Here is a 17,214-nt window from a genome sequence, read left to right as displayed (position 1 = left end):
TTGCATGGTCATTTTCACACAGTCAAATTATCAGAACATCACTACATTGTAAATTCAGTGTAAAAAGAAGTTTTAATCTGAGACAATAAAAAATGTTATAACTACAGTTTCACGAAAATCTGAGACGGCGGGTGACATGAACTTGCTGACTTGACATGAAATGACCCTGCATTGTGTGTGTGTTCCCCCAACCCCCTTTCATTTCTGTTGATATCAAAGTTACCAGTTCATACGGTTTGCAGAATATTCATTCATTTAGTAGGGTAGACTGTCGTGATCTTTATCTGTTGGTCTCTTCATGCAGATGTTCCTTACAGTAAATAGATGTGCCAAAACACTGCACATTTGTAAATGAAGTCTAGGAAAACTTGAATGAGGGTGCACATTTACAAAAGAGCTGAACTGCTTAGCTACAACATAATGGTGTGTCAGTATGATCAGTTTTTCAGAAAATAATCCAGTACTTCTGCATCCATGACCAAGCAAGCTATATCTGTGTACTGAAACCCACTGGTGACAAGTGATACTTTCAACCATGGTATTAACAAATTCATTTTGTATTGAATTTTTTTATTGGGTCATTTCTAGTTTCCCTTAATGCAGTGAGTTGATGCTGGGTTGCACAGTACTTCCGTCAAACAGCATTTATAAGGTGCCAATTCTCTACTACCTAGCATACTGAGCTTAGCAGTTTCTGTCATGAATAGTTAGATTAAACAGTTAGATTTTTGTAACCCCAAGTTGTGCTTTTTACGTATACTCAAAACTTTTAATAGTTACGGCTTTAAGATTAGAACTGTATTAAAAATTTATATTTTTAATTGTTTCAAAAAATTATCACTCATCATAGTCACTAGTTATTATATACATGTTACAAATAGATTTACAAAAAAATTAAAATTATTTATGGGTAAGTTAAACAATGGAAACTCCAGGAATCAAGATGCTGGAGTTGGCAATTTGGTGTGCATGAGGTGCTCTTGCTTTCATGTATGAATTGATTTGTGTGTTTCTCTTTTGCTGACGAAGGCTCTCAGCAGCTTAACATGTAGTCTTTATGGGTGTGTTATGTAAATGAACCACAGACCCCCATGAACCACAGACCTTGCCGTTGGTGGGGAGGCTTGCGTGCCTCAGCGATACAGATAGCCATACCGTAGGTGCAACCACAACGGAGGGGTATCTGTTGAGAGGCCAGACAAACGTGTGGTTCCTGAAGAGGGGCAGCAGCCTTTTCAGTAGTTGCAGGGGCAACAGTCTGGATGATTGACTGATCTGGCCTTGTAACACTAACCAAAACGGCCTTGCTGTGCAGGTACTGCGAACGGCTGAAAGCAAGGGGAAACTACAGCCGTAATTTTTCCTGAGAGCATGCAGTTTCACTGTATGGTTAAATAATGATGGCGTCCTCTTGGGTAAAATATTCCAGAGGTAAAAAAGTCCCCCATTCAGATCTCCAGGCAGGGACTATTCAAGAGGACGACGTTATCAGGAGAAAGAAAACTGGCATTCTATAGATCGGAGTGTGGAATGTCAGATCCCTAAATCGGGCAGGTAGGTTAGAAAATTTAAAAAGGGAAATGGATAGGTTAAAGTTAGATATAGTGGGAATTAGCGAAGTTCAGTGGCAGGAGGAACAAGACTTTTGGTGAGATGAATACAGGGTTATAAATACAAAATCAAATAGGGGTAATGCAGGAGTAGGTATAATAATGAATAAAAAAAATAGGAGTGCGGGTAAGCTACTACAAACAGCATAGTGAACGCCTTATTGTGGCCAAGATAGACATGAAGCCTACGCTTACTACAGTAGTACAAGTTTATATGCCAACTAGCTCTGCAGATGACGAAGAAATTGAAGAAATGTATGATGAAATATAAGAAATTTTTTCAGATAGTGAAGGGAGATGAAAATTTAATAGTCATGGGTGACTGGAATTCGATAGTAGGAAAAGGAAGAGAAGGAAACGTAATAGGTGAATATAGATTTGGGGTAAGAAATGAAAGAGGAAGCCGCCTGGTAGAATCTTGCACAGAGCATAACTTAATCATAGCTAACACTTTGTTCAAGAATCAGAAAAGAAGGCTGTATACATGGAAGAAGCCTGGAGATACCGACAGGTTTCAGATAGATTATATAATGGTGAGACAGAGATTTAGGAACCAGGTTTTAAATTGTAAGACATTTCCAGGGGCAGATGTGGACTCTGACCACACACTATTGGTTATGAGCTGCAGATTAAAACCGAAGAAACTGCAAAAAGGTGGGAATTTAAGGGGATGGGACATGGATAAACCGACTAAACCAGAGGTTGTACAGAGTTTCAGGGAGAGCATAAGGGAACAATGGATAAGAATGGGGGAAAGAAATACAGTAGAAGAAGAATGGGTAGCTTTGAGGTATGAAGTAGTGAAGGCAGCAGAGTATCAAGTAGGTAAAAAGACGAGGGCTACTAGAAATTCTTGGGTGACAGAAGAAATATTGAATTTAATTGATGAAAGGAGAAAATATAAAAATGCAGTAAATGAAGAAGGCAAAAAGGAATACAAACGTCTCAAAAATGAGATCGACAGGAAGTGCAAAATGGCTAAGCAGGGACGGCTAGAGAACAAATGTAAGGATGTAGAGGCATATCTCACTAGGGTAAGATAGGTACTGCCTACAGGCAGAAAAGACCCTTGGAGAAAAGAGAACCACTAGCATGAATATCAAGAGCTCAGATGGAAACCCAGTTCTAAGCAAAGAAGAGAAAGCAGAAAGGTGGAAGGAGTATATAGAGGGCCAATACAAGGGTGATGTACTTAAGGACAATATTATGGAAATGGAAGAGGATGTAGATGAAGATGAAATGGGAGATAGGATACTGTGTGAAAAGTTTGACAGAGCACTGAAAGACCTAAGTCGAAACAAGGCCCCGGGAGTAGACAACATTCTATTAGAACTACTGACAGCCCTGGGAGAGCCAGTCCTGACAAAACTCTACCATCTGGTGAGCAAAATGTATGAGACAGGCGAAATACCTTCAGGCATCAAGAATAATATAATAATTCCAATCCCAAAGAAAGCAGGTGTTGACAGATGTGAAAATTACCGAACTATCAGTTTAATAAGTCACGACTGCAAAATACTAACACGAATTCTTTACAGACGAATGGAACAACTGGTAGAAGCCGACCTCTAGGAAGATCAGTTTGGATTCTGTAGAAATATTGGAACACGTGAGGCAATACTGATCCTACGGCTTATCTTAGAAGCTAGATTAAGAAAAGGCAAACCTACGTTTCTAGCATTTGTAGATTTAGAGAAAGCTTTTGACAATGTTGAGTGGAATACACTCTTTCAAATTCTAAAGGTGGCAGGGGTAAAATACAGGGAGCGAAAGGCTATTTACAATTTGTACAGAAACCAGATGGCAGTTATAAGAATCGAGGGACATGAAAGGGAAGCAGTGGTTGGGAAGGGAGTGAGACAGCGTTGTAGCCTCTCCCCGATGTTATTCAATCTGTATATTGAACAAGCAGTAAAGGAAACAAAAGAAAAATTCGGAGTGGGTATTAAAATCCATGGAGAAGAAATTAAAGCTTTAAGGTTTGCCAATGACATTGTAATTCTGTCAGAGACAGCAAAGGATTTGGAAGAGCAGTTGAACGGAATGGACTGTGTCTTGAAAGGAGGATATAAGATGAACATCAACAAAAGCAAGACGAGGATAATGGAATGTAGTCGAGTTAACTCGGATGATGCTGAGGGAATTAGATTAGGAAATGAGACACTTAAAGTAGTAAATGAGGTTTGCTCTTTGGGGAGCAAAATAACTGATGATGGTCTAAGTAGAGAGAATATAAAATGTAGACTGGCAGTGGCAAGGGGAAGCGTTTCTGAAGAAGAGAAATTTGTTAACATCATGTATAGATTTAAGTGTCAGGAAGTCGTTTCTGAAAGTATTTGTATGGAGTGAAGCCATGTATGGAAGTGAAACATGGACGATAAATATTTTAGACAAGAAGAGAATAGAACCTTTCGAAATGTGGTGCTACAGAAAAATGCTGAAGATCAGATGGGTAGATCTCACAACTAATGAGGAGGTATTGAATAGAATTGGGAAGAAGAGGAGTTTGTGGCACAACTTGACTAGTAGAAGGGATCGGTTGGTAGGTAATGTTCTGAGGCATCAAAGGATCACCAATTTACTATTGGAGGGTAAAAATCATAGAGGGAGACCAAGAGATGAATACACTAAGCAGATTCAGAAGGATGTAGGTTGCAGTAGGTACTGGGAGATGAAGCAGCTTGCACAGGGCATGGAGAGCTGCATCAAACCAGTCTCAGGACTGAAGACCACAACAACAACATGTATATTTCTGCTGAAACCTATAGATTTTATGACAATATTGTTTTTTTTTTTTTTTTTAGTTTAAAATGAAGTTTTGAAGTTTTGTAAAAGTGTGATCTCATGGCAGTCCCACTTTCATATTTAGGGAATAAGTTAACAATAATGTGAAGTGTTGTAATTTTTCAAAAATTTTGGCAATATGCTTTTGATAAATTAAAAATTTAAATTTTCATTTAAATGAGGAAAACAATTTTCCTTCAAATCTGTATTGTGTTGTATACCATTGGAAAGCTCATGAAAAATGTTGCAAAGTGACATATGTCCCATCATTTTAGCTTAATCAAGATGGAAAAAATTCGGAAATTTGTGATAAGGTCTTATGGGACCAAACTGCTGACGTCATTGGTCCCTAAGCTTACCCATTTCTTAATCTAAATTAAACTAACTTATGCTAAGGACAACACACACACCCATGCCCGAGGGAGGACTCGAACCTTCGATAGGGGGAGCCGTGTGGATCGTGACAAGTCGCCTCAGACCGCACGGGTACCCTACACTGCAATCAAGATGTATATGCCCTGGGACAGTTGGAAAACCTGGAAAAACCAAGGAATTTTTTCATCCTAGAGATACCGGGAAAATCTAGAGAATTTTTCAAAATTCCAGGATTTTTTCATTGTTTTGGTTGTCAGTTCAGTTTTAGTAGTTTTGACTGTCTGGTTAGAACTGATATTCTAACAAAGAATATTACTGTATCCTGCTACTGTAGAATAATACTGCAGCAATGAAACATAAATGAGAGATTAGAGGAAGAAAAAAAATTTAGTTGCAAAGGAAATGTGCCATTTACAACAACAAAACACGGTGCACACACACAAACATCTGCCAACAGCAAAATGTGTCAAAGGCCTTAGGATGAAGACTATGTAATACTTCGTAACAACAAATTGCTTCCAATGAGCATTACTTCACAGCTGTGTGAATTAGGTTCATTTGAGCAGTTGCCAGTGAGCTCACGCGCATGCGCATTTGAGTCACGTATGCTCTCACTTCTGGCTACTTGAAGTGTGGCTGTTTGCTGTATCAGCAGTAGCAGCCAGATACTGATCGTAAAAAATTTTCTGTCCTGCCCAAGTTGCCAGATGCGCATGCACACAGAGCACTCTTGAGTTGTTTCATGGGGAAGGAGGGTAGTTTCCGTGTGATCAATGTTAGTGTTTAGTGATTTCGCTGTTTCCTCTTCGTTTACAGCTCCCATATCAAATGAAAACTAAGATGGATTTATGTGGCCCGGAGCTATCTAGTGAATTAAAATAAATACTCGTTATTAGGGAAGGCTAAAATATGTTATTAATTTCAGTTTTCTGATGTTTTTTATTTCCAAGTTTTGAGCAGTCAAGCATTAACCGCTTTGCAGAACAATGAAGTTATTTTTGTCAGTTTTCTAAGGAAATTTTTTCCACTGAGGCAGTCTATTTATTTGAACCAAAGTGTTTCAGTCCACAGTATTGGCTAGTTCCAAAGTTTGCTGAATTTCAGATGCACATTTTCATCTTCTTGCAAGTATGGTAGTATACCATAATAAAGAACCAAACGCGAGATAGTACAGAACTCGTACTCCAAGAAAATTTACAACCTGAAGCTCCCAGGGGCTCGACTTTCATTTGCCGGGTACAGGCTTGGCGACCCCAGGGTTCCTGAGTTGGGGACTGGTAAGCACCACCAGTCTCCTGTCACCATAAGGTCAGGGGCATACTTCACCGACCGCCATGTGGCGTGGTGATGGAACGTTGTGTGTCTCAGGGAATGGGGATCTCGGCTTGACTGATTGGATCGCGTGGATGGAATAAACCTCTATAAAAAAACCTGCAATCTCAAGGTGTGCTGCATGCTGATGAGATGCATGGCTGTTGAGGTGAAACAGTTGTTAGCAGGCAACTTCTGAGGAACCCACCACACCTCAGTTGTATAAGGCTTACCTAGGCACGTGGAGCTCTGTGTAGGTGGACTTCTAATTCCCTAGCTGCTCTTGGGACAAAAATGGATCCTCCGAAATCTTCTTTGCCACCTCCCAGCAGAAAGGGTGGGCCGCTGGTAAGTTCCAACACCCAGTCCAACAAGAGGGCACTTGTAGCCAGTCCTCTTGACCTTGGAGCGAAATCTGAGAGTATCATGAGTAGTAACAGAACACATGCTGGCGGTCAGAATCTGCTTTTACCCATTAAAAGAAAAGAGGGCAGCTTCGAGAAAGTTCCCTCTTTCTATACTCAAAAAGGGCTCGAGGGCATTGCTGGCAGTTTGAAACCTGTTAAGAGATTGCGTAATGGGACACAGTTGGTGGAAACCGCTAGTACCCAACAAGCAAAGAATCTCCAGAACACACACTCCCTTGGGGAATATGCCATCAAAACTGATTTGCACACCACCTTTAATTACAGCAAAGGTGTTGTGACATGCAGGGATCTGGTGGATATTCCCAAAGAGGAACTGAAAGATGAGTGGGCTCCAGCAGGAATAGTTGATGTGCAAAATATCATGAAGAGGGTGAATGGGGTTCTTCTTAAGTCAGACTCTTTTATACTGATGTTCAATAGCACGAAACTCCCTGAGCATATTAAGACAGGTTTCCTTCGCTTAAGTGTGCGGCCTTATGTACCCAACCCAATGTGATGTTTCAAATGCCAGCGCTTTGGACATATTACTCTCAGGTGTCGTGGAGAAGTTACATGTGACAAGTATGGTCAGGCCACCCATGAAGATGTCCGTTGTTTGTCTCTATTGAAGTGTGTAAATTGCTCTGGACCTTACCCCATCTGGAGTCGGGACTGCAGCGTGTATCTGCAAGAACGGAAGATACAGGAGCTTAAAACTATCAAGCGCATCCACTATAATGAGACAAAAAAGTTCTATAAAGCCATGCTGCTCCCATGTTTTCCTAACTCCTTCACTTCAGTTGTTAAACAGCCCACACAGAAAGCCGACGCTGCTACACAAATGGAGGCTGCTAGTGTCGGCACTAATATCTGCATGTGTCCATGCACTTGTGCTGCTGCAGCCGTTTCTACGCCTGTCCCTCCCCCGAGAACATCTGAGAAAGATGTGGTTGCTGACATTGTAGAGCTTCCTGCCCCTCCAAAGGTTCCGTCTGGTACATTGTCCAATGTTGCCACACCTGCAACCACAACTGTGGCTGCAAAGTCTACCCAGGGACAAAAATCGAAGGCAAAATGTCAACCACCGGTGGAATCAGGCAGAAAACAACCTGACGATGTCGACATTGACCTCTTTGACGTCTCTGTCGATTATTCTTTAGAGGCTATGGAGCTTGATGCCAGATTGGGGCAACCATCTCACTCCAAAACTGAGCCTCCACCCATTGTGGCTTCCCCTCCCCATCAGAAAGTCAGGATGAAAGTACTACCCCCTGATAGATGGCTCCCATTATACAGTGGAACATGAATGGATTCAGGACACACATGGAGGAACTGAAACTCCTAGTGCAGCAACGCCATCTGTGCTTGCGTTTTCTGCAAACACATTTCAAAACATTTGATGCCCCTGCACTGCGGGACTGTACCCTATATTACAAGGATGACCTGACTGGGGAAAGAGCCAAGGGAGGGCTTGCTGTGTTTGTCAATAATGGGCACCACTCCTCTGCTCTTCTCCTGGATACCGACCTGCAAGCAGTTGCAGTTGAAATTTCTGCACGTCAGAGGCTTACAGTTTGTTCCCTTTATTTCCCTTACTGGATGCATTAGACTCTGAGGCTCTCACAGATCTTATCACGCAACTCACCTGACCATTTCTCCTACTGGGTGACTTCAATACCCACCATGTCCTGTGGGGCTCAACGTCTACTTGGCCTTGGGGTTGAGTTTTGGAGAGCCTCCTGGCATCTCGAGAGCTGCGCCTCCTGAACACTGGTGCTCTGACTCATTTCTGCACTGCTACTGGATCATTCTCAGCCATCAACCTATCTTTCTGCTCTCCACCCCTCGCTGACTCTGTTCACAGGGAGGTCATTGACGACCATTCCAGCGACCACTTCCCCATCTGCCTTCAGCTACTCTATATGTTGTGTTGCTGGAACAGAAGACACCAACATGGCTGATCGGCGAGGCTAACTAGATGCTGTTCAGCCAGTTGTCTGTGTTTGAACACCGTGACAGCATCCAGAAATGGGTGGATCACATAATGTATGTGATCCATCACACTGCTGATCTATCCACACTAAAGTCTTTTGGCCCTCTTCAGAGGCAACCTGTCCCTTGGTGGACAGAAGAGTGCCATTTAGCTATCCGGTACAGACATGCGGCTCTCCGTGGTTTAAATGCCGCCTGACAGCGGAAAATCTCATAACCTTTTGAATTGTGAAAGCCAAGGCTCGCCATGTCGTTAAAGAGAGCAAAAACCAGTCATGGCACGAGTTTATGAATTCCATCAATCATTCCTCTTGTTGCTCAAAGGTACGGGAAGCCATCTGGAGGATTTCCGGTAAACACAGCCGTTTACCAATAGCTGCAGTGCTGAACCAGGGGTGCCTCCAAACAACACCTAGAAACATTACTCAGATGCTGGCCAAGCATTTTGAACAAACCACTGCCACTGCAAGCGAGGATCCAGTGTTTTATTGCTTCCGTGCAACTGTCAAGAGGGAAAGATTGGACACTAGGTCAAACAGTTCTGAGGCGTACAACTCCCCTTTCTCCGTGTGGGAGCTCGAATGAGCACTGAATGAGACTTCTGACACTGCACCCATGTTTTAATCTAATATGGTAGACAGGCATCTTCCCCAACTCATGGAGGGAGGCAATTCTCATCCCTCTCCTCAAACCAGGAAAGGACCGCACATGTCCCAGTAGTTATTGGAGTATCGCCTTGACGAGCTGTGTCGGAAAGACCCTGGAACAAATGGTTAACCATCGTCTGGTCTGGCTGTTTGAGACCAGGCAACTCCGTAGCCGCTCTCAGTGTGGCTTCCAGAAATTTCGGTCCACGGTCGACAACCTGACCCTCCTAGAAGTGGCTATTCAGCAGGCATTCCTCCATCAGCGTCACTGTATCAGCATATTCTTTGATATCAGTAAGGAAAACAATACTACTTGGAGACAATGTATTCTCACACGACTGCATCAGTGGGGCTTTCGTGGCCACCTCCCCATTTTTATTCGATCTTTCCTGTCTCAGCGGTTTTTTCAGACCTGAGTTGGTGACACACTGTCTGATCGGTTCGAGCAGGAGAATGGTGTCCCCCAGGGTAGTGTTTTAGTTCATTTTAATCATTCTCGTCGTCCTCTTAACTTGCCTGCCTTGCATATGGGGGACACTATCTTACATTTTAGAGACACAGTGCAGTTTCTGGGCCTCAGTTTTGACTCCAGATTGTCATGGTTGCCACATCTGCGAGACTTGAAATCCAGAACCCTGAAGGCACTGAACATCCTCAAGTGCCTCAGCCACTGGTCTTGGGGAGCGGACGGGGTGTGACTCCTCCAATTTTATCGGGCTTTTGTGCATTTGCGGCTGGACTACGGGTGCATGGTGTATGGGCCAGCGAGGCCCTCTTATTTGCGTATCCTTGACGCTGTCCACCACACGGGGATTCGACTGGCCATGGGTGCTTATCGGACCAGTCCCATACCCAGCCTCTGTGCTGAAGCTGGGGAACCGCCACTTACCATCCGACGGCAGCCCCAGCTTCTGCTGGTGCGCCAGTCTTGTAAGTTTCTTGCAGCTCCAACATCACCCACTCACCACATTGTTGCTCATCCGCCTCTGGACCGTCCGTCCCCCCACATCCCCCCCCCCCCCCCCCCCCCCCTGTCCCCGAGCCACAATACCATTTTGTATCCTCGTGCAATGTGTGCTGGAGCCCCTCGGTGTGGATCCCGTACAGCCCCAAATCCAGGGTTTTAACCACCTGCCACCCTGGTTACTGGAGAGGCCCAGAGTGATTTTAGATTTGGTGCAGTACAAGAGAGATTGCACTCCTGCCACCATTCCACCATTTTTAATGCAACATTTTCTGTCATTTCGTCTGAGCACCACGACCCTGTAGCTGTTTTTACAGATGGGTAATAACGGGGGGATTCCATTGGTTGCACTGTTGTTTTTCCAGATCATGTCCTCAAGGTCCGACTACCTCAAACGTTTACTGTCTTTGATGCAGAATTGTCTGCGAACTTGCGGGCACGGGAGTAGATGAGATGCCCTCCCTGTCGTAAATTTCTTGTTTGTTCCAACTCACTAAGTGCCCTTCACTCATTGCAAAGTTTGTATCCTGCAGATAAAATAGTCCAGACCATCCAGGATGCCCTCCTCCAACTAAAACGACTTTGGAAGTAGGCGGCATTCTGGTAGGTTCCAGGGCACGTCGGCATTGCTGGAAATGAAAGGTCAGATCTCGCAGCCAAGGAGGCGTGTCTCAATCCACAAGTCATTCAGTGTGCCATCCCCCTGCACGCACTCACCTCGCTGTTGAACTTATGAGTCATGCATCTGTGGGAGGATGAGTGGCTGAAAATGACTGACAATAAGCTCCGTTTAGTCAAGCCCACAACGCGTGTGTGGTGTACTTCCTTTCTCAGCCCCATAGATGGGACAAAGTTCTCCTCACTCGGCTTCAGATAGGCCACCGTTCTATGACGCACGGCTTCCTGCTCCGGCGAGAGGACCAACACACCCCTCCCCCCACCCCCCTCCCCAACTAAAGTGTGGTGCTTGTGACGTCCAGGTCACTGTGCGCCACTTTTTATTGGATTGCATTTTATTTTCTGACCAGTGGGCCGTGCCTGACTTGCCGTCGGATCTGCCATTTCTTTTAGGAAATACTCAAAGGAATATGGTTAAAGAGGGTGTTAATTTGTACACAGGGTGACTGGCTTGCCTGTATTTTATGTAAGGGGCCGGCCAATGACAATTTCCTATGGTTCCTTTCTCGTTTTCCTTACATTCTATTTTCTTTGCGTGTATGCTTCCGTTATACTAAGTTTGTCCACATATGTTTCTTTTAATGGGTGTCAGGCCCTGATGACCTCGACGTCGAGTGCCTGTAAGCCCAACACACACACACACACACACACACACACACACACACACACACACACATCTTGAAAACCACATTGAAAACCTAATGTCCGGTTGGAGCCTACTTCACTGTGAATCTGGACATATGAATGTGCACTTCAATCCGAATTATGCATTTTTAGTATGGTTTATGAAATTCTGATGTTCTTATAATATCCTCTGATGTACTGTTTCTTTTATGACATAATGTAAAATCAGTGCTTTATACATATGAACACATGGGTTTCCTACATCATCATAGCTGCGCACGCACAGTAATACCTGTTTTTGGGCACACTCTGGCAACTGCTGAAATGTACCCATTTCTAGCAGGTCTTGGGAAAATATTTTGAAGCGTTACTTTCAAAGCAAATTACCTTTCATGCAAGATGAATTATGTTACATTTGAGAATTTCTTAAATCACAGAGCGTTTAATTATCATTTAAAATTTAACACTTTGAGGACCAGCCACTTAGAAAAAATTTCGAGCCCAGAAGACCAGACATTTACGTCATTATTTTCAATTTTACTGGCACATTTGTGTAATATAACTTCATGTGCAACACACACAAAAAGGACCTATATTATATGTGAAAGCGTAACTAAATCTTTGAGACCAATATTATATATGAAATCTTAGCTTATCTTGTAGCTACACTGTGCATATTAATTTAAACCATTAACTTTTCCTATTTGTGTGTTTGTGCCACGTAACAGTGATGTTGTTATTGTTGGTTCTGAATATCTGCTGTCATCAGCTTTAAATCATTAACTTTTTCTATTTGTGTGTTTGTGCTACTTAGCAGTTTTTTTTTTTTTTTTTTTTTTTTGACAACTTCACATTGCCATATTTTCAAAATGGGTTGACGTATTTTAATCAAATTGGATATTTTCTTAATCTATATGTAAGCTACGTCTGTGTCAAGTTTCATCAAAATCTGAGATGGTGAGTTAAAATTCATGTTAAAATAGTGTTGTAAATAGTCTTTACGGGTTTGGTGCCAGATGATGTTGTGCAAACTCCACAATATTTCCTCAGAGCAGCTGTCCGACATCTTCAGGACGTTGAACCTTGCTGACAGCTGGGTACAACTGACAGTATCTGCATGTCGGCCCCGGCATATAGCACAGGTGTGCAGAGAACGCACAGCTGCGGAGATCGCGCATGAGCAATGATTTGCAGATAGGTGGCGCCATACTCAAACATGCTCTACCTAAAACCGCAGAGCAGCCCACCTGCACGTGAACTGTACACTGTGTTTACTAACCGTGCAGCCAGATGTTACTCACTAAAAAACCATACTAGACCAATGTTACGATAGGTCTGTTATCGAAAAATCTTATTTCCTTGTCATGATTTAATAGCAGCCAATGCAAGGTTCCAGGCTGTGCTCAGTTAAAATCCTGCATCCCTGTTGATGAGATTATCAGCTGTACGGATATGTATTTCTTCCTTAATGGTGCAGCCCCAGAAAGATGATGCCAGGGACAAAACTTCAGTCTTTTCATAAATCATGGTATGTCCTGTATTCAGACAGTGTTCTGCGATTGCCGACTTCCCCGGTCGATGGAGGCATGTATGATGCTGTTGTTCATCGCAGCATTCTTGTACTGTTTGACATGTCTGGCCTATATATGCTGCCCCACGCTGACAAGTAATTTTATACACACCACATTTCCCCGGGCCAAGAATCCTCCTTAACTGAAATCAACAGGTTCCTCAGTTGTGCAGATAGTCGAAAACCACACTTAATGTCATATCTTCTGAGGACTCTTCAGATTCTTGAATACGTGGCACCAAAATATGACAAGAAGGCGAAAGTGGTGGGTGTCTTTTGTATCTTCATTCTGCTCCATGGACTGAACTCGCTTGGGCCTGAATACATTACGTATATGTCTCTCAGAATAAATATTTTGTCGAAACACTGTCTTCAAATGTTGTGTCTCACTCCACAGGCTTTCAGTATCAGATACCACACCCAGTCTATGAACTAATGTATGTTATGCACTACTGCATTGTGCAGAGTGATGGCAGCTGGTGGCCTGCAAATATAGATCTGTATGCTTTGGCTTACAGCAGAGACCGTGTCACAAGGTTCCATCTGCTCTCCATCATACCAAAACATAAAGAAAAAGTAAAGTAGCATATTTTTCCACTTCCGTTGTGAAGTTTATATTCGGATGGAGCAAATTTAAATTCTGAAGAAATGTAGGTAGAGTATCAAGTCCCTGTGGCCACACCAGAAATGTATCATTCACATACCGCAGAAAACAAGAAAAGCATGTATGATTTCGGCGTCTGCGTGTTCTTTGCGCATGTGTTCTGTATACAGGGGTGTCGATGTGCGGATACAGTCAGTCATACCCAGCTGCTAGCACGGTTGAACCACCTGAAGATGTCTGACAGTTGCTCCAAGGAAATATTGTGGAATTTGCACAACGTCATCTGGCGGCAAAGCCGTGAAGACTATTTACAACATACCTGCTGGTTAAGGTTGAAGAGTAAGATAGTGTTGATTTGACGTGGAATTTCCCTGGGGCATCGGGCATCTTATTTGACCCATGATAGAAAATATGGAGACAAGTGACCATGTGGCTACAGATAATAATACAAGAGGTATGAGACTGTGGAACATCCCACATTTGTTATAGTGATGAAACAGAAATATGAACAAAGTAGTTCAGTGAGGTAGGAAATGAGTGATGAATGTGGCAATATGAAAATTCTGGTGTGCAAAGATGAGGTGCCTTATCATTCACTCGGTGTTCTCAGGCACTGCCTGTATTCCTCAGAACAAGGTTATATTTAAGGAATCAAAGTCTAAAAGATCTCACAGTAACCACTGTGAGAAGGTGTCTAGTTATTTCAACCCTTGATATGAACCAGTTTTCCATACCTTCCCAAGTTCAGTCATTAGGTTTGAAAATGTCAGCATTCACTCAGTGAAAACCAACAAAGCGCTAACTACATATACCAGGCAATGCAATATTATCACTTATTTATTAATCAACTGCATCTCTCACAACTTGTAACAAACCAGAGTGGAATTGCAGCCGCTTGCCAGTGCCCATGAGGTTGCTTAATGTTATTGTGAATTAGTGTAGTCTGAAAAACAGATGCTGCATTTGGAAAGTTCTTAGACTGGCAGACTGATAAGACATGCAACCTGAAGATTAATAACAAGAAATCGGCAAGTATTCTGTTACAGAGCCTGTCATAGTAAATCTTCATGAATTGAGTTCCTGTTAGTCAAACTGCTAATATAGTGCTTGAATCTATTGGTCTGAACTAGCTAAATGCTAAAGTAATTCTAATGCTATCCGTATTGCTGTTAAGTGTATAGTTACATTCAAGATTATTAATTGTTAAGGATTGTGTATTATTTATGTAGATGCAAATGGTGATCTCTAATAGCTGTCATGTGAGTGTACATTAAAATCTCCCTCCTGCAAAAATAATGACATGTCTTATGAACTGATCAAGGACAAGGCTGTTCACACCCAACAGTTCACTCCTGACTGGTTACTCCGGTTCATTTGTATAGCTAAAGCAGAAGTGTATGATGAAGAAATAGCATTATTTCTAAATAAGCTATTTTGTCACATACTTGAGCAATATCAGATTTTTTTATTCCATACAAATCAGTGGGTTTTTCTTACTTAGTTTCATATTTGTTGTTACTGTGACAGCCTGTCTGTCTTGGTTGGTACAAACCACATACGGGTATCACTGAGTCATAGACAGACACAATGAAAGACTGCTAAACAATTAAGCTTGAAGTCAGGTGGTTTTATGTGTGAGAAATGATAAAAAGATGAAGGGGAAAAAATCTGTGTAACTCTGAGGGATGCTTGTGTTTAATTAAGACATTCATTTTTCAGCAGCATCTGTTAATTCTTCTTCAGTCTTTTTTTTTTTCCAGTGAGGTATAGAACAGTTTTCAGTATAATAAATGAAAAGCACCAGTTTGCTTTTGTTCTACAATATTATTTTTATTGCTAACCGGTTTTCGGCTTACAAGGCCATCTTCAGACATTTACTGAGTATTATCACCAAAGAAGTTATGTCTGAAGATGGCCTTGTAAGCCGAAAACCGGTTAGCAATAAAAATAATATTGTAGAACAAAAGCAAACTGGTGCTTTTCATTTATTATTATAATGTTGTTCTACCAAGAACCGACGGAAGATTCTGTTAATATGAGTTTTCAGTATTACAACAGGCATTCTATCTGTAAGCTTTCACTGTGTTTCATGTCTATCATATGTTTTAATTTTCTCTCCTTATTTCTGACTACATATGTGAAGGGTTACAAGTCACACATTTTCTTTCTTGCATTTATATTATGTTCTGTATGATCTACATATAATGTATTATCTTAATTTTTTGCAAATTTCAGCTGAGAAGAATGTTATTGTCTCGGAATGTAAAATTCACAATGATGCAAGTGTTGATGTTTCCAAAGATGGTGCACTCCTTGTTACACTGTTGCCATCCAATCGCATGTGTATTACAGCAATGCTTGGTGAGTGCACTAGAAACATTCAGAAATTGTCTTGTATACTTAAGCTTCCTTTAAACTATGACAAAGTGTCTGGAAGAGATCTGAACTAGTTATCATTAGTTTTACGCTAGTGTGACAGCTGTTTTTTAGCACGTACTGGAGAGCAGGTAGCAACGGAAAGATTTTCTAGGTGAGAACTGGCAGAGATAGATGGGAAGTTGATGAAGGTTCAAAGTAGATACAGGAGACATGAGAGAAAGTAAGTGATGTATAGGGGCTGATAATATTATGATCTTCCTCTCCATTTAGTCAGTCATTATGTGAAAAAACTTAGTTTCAAAAATGAAATACTGTTTTCACTAGTTTTTGCCAGAGCAATTATTTTATTTAGTCATATCAAGTTACTCCATCATTAATCTCAGTGATTTTGTTGCTTGCAGTAACTTAAAAATTATGTTCCTAAATTTTATAGAACAAATGTAAATATTGGGTCATTCCATGACAAATGTTTTAGAGATTACTGCATGACCATCACAGATTTGGATGAAATTTTGCATGAACATTCACACTTGTTTCCAATAAACACTGGTAAAGTTTCACTACCACTAATTCAATACTTCTGGAGGTAAAGTCATTTGTTTGACCCCATAGCACTGCTATCAATAATTCACCCATGAGTTTTTGGCAAATTTGAGACATATAATATCTTTGGCAATACTTTCTTGAAGGAAACAAAACTAGGCCATCTTGTACAACTTTTATTGCATTTTTAAGTGAAATAAAAAAAAAAGATCCTAGCAGTTTTTATATGGTTAATTTGAAGTTGTCTGCCAAAAAAAAAAAATAGAAGCTTAAAAAATGTGAATTTTAGCTTTTTATATCTTTGGAAGCAATTGCAAGATAAACCTGAAACTTTGCACCTAATAGCTTACAAATACAAGGTCTTATAATGTAAAATTTCCTTTTCCTACTGGTTTTGATAGTTCACAAATTGACAATTTTTCTAAAGGTGCCAAAAGTGGCTACTTTTGGCCCACTTTTATGAAAAAGTGTCTTCCGCAAACTCTCTTAAACCAGTTATTAGAAAGGCCATGGTTCTGAACACCTAAAATACTGCATTTGGTTTTGCAACGTGATCAAATAGGGCCCTAAAAAAATAACAAAATTGAGGTACTTTGAAAATGGGACCATATTCCGCTGGTACTCGAATTACATATGACATCTTTTATTATATCCTACAATTGTTTAGTACTGTCAGGAAAAGGCAATATCAAAGTTCTTGCTGACTAGGATGCGAAATAAAATCTG

General features: G+C 41.5%; 1 protein-coding gene across 1 annotated transcript in view; it reads left to right on the top strand.

The window, feature by feature from the left end:
- Positions 1–17,214, top strand: part of LOC126155481 (uncharacterized) — a 330,938-nt gene that overhangs the window by 297,449 nt on the left and 16,275 nt on the right. The window contains 1 exon segment of the mRNA XM_049916231.1: positions 15,802–15,927. Coding sequence (XP_049772188.1) covers positions 15,802–15,927 — 126 coding nt within the window.

The sequence above is a fragment of the Schistocerca cancellata genome, chromosome 2 (assembly GCF_023864275.1).
Source record: "Schistocerca cancellata isolate TAMUIC-IGC-003103 chromosome 2, iqSchCanc2.1, whole genome shotgun sequence".
Classification (NCBI taxonomy): domain Eukaryota; kingdom Metazoa; phylum Arthropoda; class Insecta; order Orthoptera; family Acrididae; genus Schistocerca; species Schistocerca cancellata.
This window is presented reverse-complemented; position numbering and strand designations above follow the sequence as displayed.